The 8,261-nt window shown below is 40.7% G+C and overlaps 1 protein-coding gene across 1 annotated transcript; it reads left to right on the top strand.

Annotated features, from left to right (window-relative positions):
• Positions 1–774: 774 nt before the first annotated feature.
• On the top strand, positions 775–6,590 carry LAMP2 (lysosomal-associated membrane protein 2). Its single transcript, XM_010131327.1, has 8 exons — positions 775–894; positions 1,406–1,619; positions 2,205–2,366; positions 3,184–3,401; positions 3,907–4,026; positions 4,304–4,382; positions 4,917–5,084; positions 6,218–6,590. Exons 1-8 carry the CDS (start codon positions 850–852, stop codon positions 6,355–6,357), a joined length of 1,146 nt encoding a protein of 381 aa, XP_010129629.1. The 5' UTR covers positions 775–849; the 3' UTR covers positions 6,358–6,590.
• Positions 6,591–8,261: the final 1,671 nt, after the last annotated feature.

Below are 8,261 nucleotides of genomic sequence, written 5' to 3'. Positions count from 1 at the left end.
GCGAACCCGACCCGGCCGTGGGGGAGTGCCAGTGGGAGAGTCGCTGGGTTAAACATTCAGTGGCTGCGAAGAGTTCTCTAAACGTGCAAAGGGAATTGCACATGCGTGTCTTTTGAGCCAGAAATTGTGGGAACACTGGGAAGGCACCTCCAATCGCATCTGTTAGAGGTCAACTTAAGTCAGGCTGCTGAGGAAGCAGATAAGATTACAGAAAGACTCTGATGTACAAGAAGCACATCGTTTAAGTGCTGTATTCGTGCACTTCAGTTTACTCAGCTTGTCACCAGAAAGCAAATGCTCATTTAAATCTAGAAGGTAGACTGCAATGAGATGTGAGGAAGAAGTTCTTCACTGTGAGGGTGGTGAGGCACTGGAGCAGGTTGCCAAGCGAGGCTGTGGATGCCCCATCCCTGGCAGTGTTCAAGGCCAGGCTGGCTGGGGCTTTGAGTGACCTGACCTAGTGGAAGGTGTCCCTGCCCATGGCAGTGGATTGGAACTAAAGGAACTTGAAGGTCCCTTCCAACCCAGAACACTCTATAATTATTAGTCTTTGTCAAGTAAGTAGACTATAAAACATTCTCGCAGGTTTTATCTAGCTTTCATGACTTCATGGTATGCTTCCCAGTTTTAACACTTTTTAGAAATGTAGCAGGTCTTTCAGTGTCTGGCAAATTGAATCTAGTCCTGAAATTATTTGCTACTTTGTCATGAGATGTTCTCGTAAGTAGCTTCAGAAAATGAAGTAAAAGCAATAGCTAATGATCATATCTTACAGGTTTTTTCCAGTCCTATGCAGTGGAAGTAGAGGTAAAGGATGCCTCTAATGCTACCTGCCTGTATGCAAAGTGGATGATGAGCTTCTTGATAAAATATGAAACAAACAGTAGTGATTATGTAAGTATCTGGAAGTAACTTGTTGAAAACTGTATTTTGTTCTGGGTTAAAGTTTTAGTACGGTCTTTTAACTTGGGTGTTTGGTTTTTTGGTTTGTGTTGTTTTTTTTTTTTAACTCAGTTGTTAAGAGTATTCCTAAATACTCATTTTAAAACAAAGCATAAGTTCTCAATTAATAATCCAAATAACTGAACGGGTCCTGTTGCACTTAGTTAAATGATGTACTTCTGGTTTTTGTGAATCAGTGTAGTGATGTTCTTAGCCCAGATAGCAAACATAAATTGGAGCTCAGCACAGTCAAGGTTTGCAGCCAAGTTAGATTTGTGCTTTTGTGCTTGAATCTGATACTTCTCCTTTCAAAGTCAGGCATCAGGGAGCCTTTTTCATAATTCGGTAGATAATAACCTCACTAACCTCGTGCAAGGTTCCACCTAACTCCAGCGGGTTTATAACATCGTCATGGGGCAGAACTGCAATCTGTGAAAACGTTATGTTAACCCTTTTCTTCTAGAAAAACACAACCTTGAATTTGTCATCCGGTGTGACGCACAACGGAAGCGTCTGTGGCAATGACACGCAAGCTGCGCTTGTGGCAGTGCAGTTTGGAGAAGGTCACTCCTGGAGCATTAACTTTACAAAAACCAACGAAACTTATCAAGGCGACTTCATGACATTTACCTACAACACCAATGACACTGCTGCGTTTCCTGATGCTAAAAGAAAAGGTAAGGTTCAGTGTCAGCTCGTGTGTACCTGACCTTGCTTGGCTTTTTCCAGGTTAGAAGAACTAATAATGTATCTAAGGACTCCTAGGCCATCTGCTGCATAACTGTTGTTTGTTATACCTGCCAGCTGGATAAGCACACAGCCAGTGAGCTTCACTGAACGTAAAGTTCCTTCACCTGGAACGGAAGGGGAAGGTTAACTGCGTGAACAGCCTTGATCAATGAGGCGCTGCTAGTAGACAACAGGTGTATGGAAGATTCATTTGACCTTCCACCCAGCAAAGCCAAGACAGTGTTAGGCTTTCTGTGTGTTAATACCTCTACTAATATTTTTTTTTCTTTAAATAAAAATTAAAGAGCTCACCTTTCTCATGGCTTGTCTAGCTCTGGAAGCTTGGTTACTTCCCTGCAATTTTTAGCACTCTGAGTCAAGACACATAGTTAAAACATTCCAGAGAGGTGAGGATTGTTAAACTTAGTTAATTGTCTCTTGCTCTTTGTCATATGGAATTATGTACAACCTAACGCTACCTTTAAGCATCCTTGTAGCTCATAAGGCATTAAAATATTTGTGTTTATTTGTAGGACCAATTACTATTGTAGTTAAGGATACCATGCCTCCAGTGCAGCTGAATGATGTCTTCGTTTGTCATAGTACTGACTTTTTTGAAGCAGAAAACGTAACCCAGATTTTCTGGAATGTTACTGTGCAGCCTTTCGTTCAGAATGGCACCATTGGTAAAAAAGGTGAGTGTTTTGATTTGGGAATGAGCTTTTTTTGTGTTGCACCTTAGTGCAGGGAGCAAAGTCCCATGACAGAAAAATCCACCAGTGTTGAATAATAGCGCGGTGTCAAATATTCATGTAAATATCCTGTAGTACGTCTTTCCTTGTTCCTGGAAAATAGATTATGCATCGATGTAGTAGTATGTAGTAATGGAGGTAGTTCCTGTACTAGGAAGTGTGTATTCCAGTAACTGGCCTGTTGAAAATAAGCACTTCAGAACTGCTGTTGCTGACTAGATCATTCGACCATCAAGGTTTTTAACTGACCACCTTCTGTTTTCAGTGGTAGCCTCTGCTTTTTAAGTAGTCCAGAACCTGTTGTCTCATTTCGTGACAAATCCGCTCAGAAGAGATGAGCACGTCAGCCATCTACATACAGCTTAATAGGGTTGCCTGCTTTGTCCACAGCAAATACATACCACACCTTCATTACCACTTGTACTAGTTTTGGCTGGGACAGAGTTAATTGGGATTAAACTGCGACGTCACTTAGCGTGGTTTGGTGTCCGTGTGTTTCACTTCCATGTGTCAGAGGTAAGTAGTGCTGCATATCCTCTGTGGATTTAAAACCGTGGGCACTACAGAATTTCTAAGGATAGATGGCAGCTGTAAATTGTCTGGAATACTGTGCCCTGTGCGAGGCTTCTGAGGTGGTGACTAGCAGATTCCCAGTCAGGCTAGATTTCAACTAGGAAATTGGTATCTGTATTGAATGGACCTCTGAGTCATGAGACTGCAATAAATTTTCAGCACTGAAACAGTTAAAATTTCTTTTCAGAGTCTAGATGTCGTGCTGATACACCTACTTCTGCACCTACTGTTCTTCCTACTACTGCCAACGTAACTACTGCATCTGCCACCACTCTGTCACCTGCTCCAACCGCCACTCCCAAACCTGTGGAGAATCCAGACATAGGAAACTATTCTCTTAAAAGCGGAAATAAAACTTGTCTTCTGGCTACTGTGGGGCTGCAGCTGAATGTTTCCCAAGACAAGGTGCTTCTCTCCTATTTTAGAGTGGAAAGGTTGCTGTAGTTACTGATATGAAATGTGAGTGCAGGATGTTTGCTTTGTACACCGCTGGCTGTGCAGAACTGCTTCTAGGTAATGTACGTAGCACCCCTCTGACATCAGAATAATTTTGTGGCGTAGTATCTGGCTTCAAAACCTTACATGAATTCACTGGGACAGGTTACCGGGAGTATCTTTAACATCATTAAAATCCTGGAACTATCTCAGATTGTGAGGCTGTTGGTCCCCACAGAGGGAGCCAGATCTAACCTGCTGTATTAGCTCAGCAAGGTAAATTGTCTGGGCAATTTGTTTGCTTCAGTATTACCAACTTGTAAACTGAACTCAGGTGGCCTTGGTTTGAATGGTGGCCAGGCTCAGTCTTCCTGCTGTCATCTTTGTGACAAGCTCCTCTAGCCTAAGATTACAACCGACTGAGCAGGGAATTCCCGATGGCTGCTGAATGTGACGTGGTATGTCTGTATTTCAGCCTCTTCTGATCAACATCAATCCAAAGACAACTGTGGCGGGTGGTGCCTGTGGTAACACAACAGCTACTCTGAAACTGAATGATGGAAATAGCACGCTGATTGCTTTCACGTTCATTGTTGTAAGTAACTTATTTTATTTTAAACTAAGTTTCCACTTCAGTGGCATTGCATGGTGGTCACTCACAGTAAAATCCTTCTGTCACTTGCTGGTGGTAGGCTGTTGCCCTGTAGGAAGTGGAACTGGCAAGCCACCTGCATTGAGACAAATGGAGAATTGGGTTAAAGTGGTAGAAAATGTAAGACGGTGGTAAATGTGTTAGCCTTTGTAAAGCTTGTGTTCTTAAAGCTCAAAATGCGGAATTGCACGCTGACAGATTGTTCTTGCTTCTTGAACAGAAAAACACAAGTGCAGGTGAACAAAAATTTTATCTGAAAGAGGTGAATGTTACGCTGCTCAACCGCCTGAATGGTTCTGGTAAGAAACAGTATCTGCCTTAAGCAAGTGTAAGCTTTAGTCTGTGTTTATCAGACTTTTTTTTCAATGCTGTTCATGCTCACTGTTCCTCCCTACTTTAAGTTGGTAGGAGCAAAAGTAATAAGCAGAAACAGCTACAAGAGTTCCTTTAAACAGCAGTGTGGGATCATTCTCTTTCCCTGAGACTTTTGCTAATGGGGTCTCTTGAGGACTTCAGTAACTTAATTTTTGGAGGTGTGAAATACATTGTACCAACACTGAAGCTTTTTGTTTTTCGTAAACGAGCCGTCGTCGTCTTTAACTGAAGATGCTGCCGTACCTTCCAATAACTACTACTTAGTTCTTACTAGGAAAAGAGACCAGTCCTTCCAAAACTAAAGCATACTCTTTTCCAAATCAAAAGTATGGGGTTTAAGCTGTTTATCTGGCCCCTCTACATTAGCTCCTCAATCTTATGATTGTATTAAACTCTTGCATTTGAAGTGGGCATGCAAATTTTGATTTTTTTTTTTTTTCTCCCCTCCCTTTGTTTAGTCATTGCAAATGCAGTTAACGCCAACTTCAGCAACTGGGATGCTTTCCTGGGTAGTTCTTATATGTGCCGAAAAGAGCAAACTCTTCAGATTAATGAACAGTTTCAAATACATACTTTTAATCTATGGATTCAGCCATTCCGTGTGGAGGAAAATAAGTTCTCTGCAGGTAAGGGTTCTTTTTGCTGTTAAGTCTTCTAATGCTTCCAAAATTCTTCCTTGCTAAAAAGCACCAGCGTTGGGCACGAGCACTTTATTTTTGAAGCTCTTCTTCCATTGTTGTTTTACACCTGGAATGAAGGGGAGTTCCGAGACTGACATTCAAGCTGATGGAAAGCTTTGTTCGCATGTAAAAAATGTCTGTTAGATATGGTGTCTCTCCTTCATAAAACTGGAAGGAGCTAGGGACACTGAAGAGAGACTTAAGCACTGCCTCGTAGAATAGCTTAGAAGTTATCTGACATCATCTCGACATACAACTTCTTGTGAACTTTGGTAATACCAGTAGGTGTTTTGTTTTACCTGTCAGTCTAAGGAATAGAAGTGTCGGGGTGAGAAATGAACGGACAGAGTTTCTTTCAGAAGCAGTCTTGGATATCCAGAACTCAAGACAGATTCTAAAATGTTTGTTTGCTGCATTATTACAGGCTTTACTAGGGAAAACGGGAATGGCTTAAATGACCTCTTAATCTTTAGTGTAACCTGATCTTCGTACTTAATGGTAATACTTGCAGCATGGTCTTATTAGACCGGCCTGATCTGTAGACAGATAGATTGGGTGTAGATTTTTGAACTTCCTTTTTTTAATTGGAGCTCCCCAGATGTATGCAGGGTAAACAGTATTTATCAGAATACTCACTCTGTCGTTCAGTTTGCAGCTGGCTTCCTCCTTCTCCCAGTTGAAGTTATTTCATCTCTGTCACGTCTCCATTGTAGATGGGTTCTTGATACCAAATCTAGGTCACTTTATTCTTAGTAAAAGCGGCAGATTTGCCTTAAGCATGGAATAGATAAGCCTGGTTCTGTTGTAGAAGAATAGCTACTCCTTTTTCTGATGCAGATCTTGCGCACGTGAAAACTCATACACCATTAGTTTATCAAACGTTCCACATGATTATAACACTTAACGTGTGCTAGATGTACTCACGAGACCTCCGCAGTTCTCTCTCGTAGTTTAGAGGTGTAGTAATACTTGATTTTTTTTTTAACACCTTCATATTAAGGAAAATGGATTTTTATACCACACTTGGCAAGTATTCTGTCTTTATTTATACCTTGTTGCAACCTTTTTCTCACCTACAGCCCTGGAGTGTTCGCTGGATGATGACAGCATTCTAATCCCCATTGTAGTTGGTGCTGCACTTGCTGGCTTGATTGTCATTATAGTGGTTGCTTACATAATTGGCAGAAGAAAAAGCTATGCTGGATATCAAACTTTGTGAATCTAAATGTGATTCCTGTTCTGATTTCACTCTAAACAAAGCAAGTGCAAGTTCTGAAGTCCAAAAAAGACCCAAACCTTAGGAGTAATTACTAGCCACAGCTAATTGGAGCTGAGAAATAGAGAGTGTTTATCTCAGATGAAGCAGAACTACGTTTTTAGTTTCCCTGCCAAGAAGACGACGTGGGTTTCGTAGCTGTTTTGAAGATGTCAAATATTGGACGAATTCCTGGGCTAGGGATTTTATTTTGAAAAACCCCTGAAAGTGTTCAGGGTTTATTTCTGCTTTTTACAAATTATAGCCTGAAACAAGAACACGTTCTAAACCAATGTGCGTTGGGCAACTCCCAGAATAGCATAGAATTTGTACTTGCTTCTCTCCTCTGCGTTCCTTCGTTGTTGTCATAACTGTGGGTTAAGCTGGCAGCATTAGTCACTGTGGTGACTCACATTTAACAAGGATTGTACTATGCCCAGTAAAAACTTGGTTTTTCATGGCATTGAACTTCAGGCTGGTGATTAAGTGATCTTTTGAAGCGGCAGCAGTAACTTACTTAGCTTTGAGAGAATTTGAGTAGTTTACTCCTGCCTAGTGTAGTGTCAGGAATCATTCCTGTACCCTGTACAAAATGGGTAACTGTGCTTGCCAAACGGTAGATACATAGGAAGACTGCAGTGCTGATTCCAAATGCTTTTAAAAAAAAAAACACAACTTTACTGTTAGGCACTGAATTCTTCATCACTTGGCAGTCATCTAAAATACTCAACTGAGGCAGAGTTCTGCTAATTAATGCAAGCTTTTTTTGCTGGCATCGGTTTAAAGGGAATAACCTTCTAAATATTCCAGAACTTTAAAGTGCACTTAACTTTATATCATACTCTGCACAGAACTGGTCTGTCTTGTTGCTTCGAATGGCCATTGTTTAAAGATGCTTTCCTTCAATGAGCCAGTATCTGTTGTTGCAGCTTGAGCTGTCTTTAAACTTTCATCTCAAATAGTTCTCTGCCAATCCCAATTCCCACCATAACTGCCCACCATTGGCATTCTGAATGTTTAATGTACTTTGTGTTTGATTGCTGTGTAGCCTTGATTAATGTTAAGAATGCAAAAGCCAAACAACTCTTGAGATGGACCCACACCACCTCTTTTTCCTTGCTGTACGGAAAGGATAACTAGTTTAAAAAATGCAGTGCAACTGGACTGTTGTTAAACCGCAGCTCTCTAGAGACTAACCCTTGCTGCACAACTTTTCTCTGGCCTCCTTGTGCTGTGATACAGTTTCTACTGCATGGAAAAAAAAAAAAAGAAAGTCTTTAGACTTCTAGGTAAGTGTGGCTTTTTTGCATATGTCATAACATGAACTGCCTAAACTAGTTATTTAATGAACATAACATCATCTCCCCCTTTAGAATGAGTTGAGCTTGCATCGAAGCTGGGTTAGTGTTTTATTAGTGTTTTCTAGGGTTGTAGAGATGTCTGTGGCATGTTTGTATACAAATCATAAAATACACTTCTTTCAATAATTTTTCTTTTGTAAAAACAGTTTACTCTTGACACTAGCCAAGGAAGCTATGGGTGGGTAATGCTTACTATAGCTTGTAGTCTACAGCTTGAATTTGCATCATTTACTGAAATTCATTTTAATGAAAGTGGGGAACTACTAGAAGTTTAATCCTGAAACAAGCTTCAAGACTTTTCATTTTAATCAAAGTAATTTACCAAAAAAAAGTGGATATAATGACTTTCCTATTAATATATCCTCAAATGCAGAAGTTCATAGAGATTTTTAGCATTTTTGTGACTGATGTTTAGTGGCCCCAGTTACACGTGCATTTCCGTGAAGGAGTAGTTACCATGCTGTGCTCACCTGACCATGCCAAGTTTTGAACTGTGCACGGTTTCCA

The sequence above is a fragment of the Buceros rhinoceros genome, unplaced genomic scaffold (genome assembly GCF_000710305.1).
Source record: "Buceros rhinoceros silvestris isolate BGI_N320 unplaced genomic scaffold, ASM71030v1 scaffold41562, whole genome shotgun sequence".
Taxonomy (NCBI): domain Eukaryota; kingdom Metazoa; phylum Chordata; class Aves; order Bucerotiformes; family Bucerotidae; genus Buceros; species Buceros rhinoceros.
The sequence above is the reverse complement of the archived record's forward strand: the minus strand, read 5'-3'. Positions and strand labels throughout refer to the sequence as shown.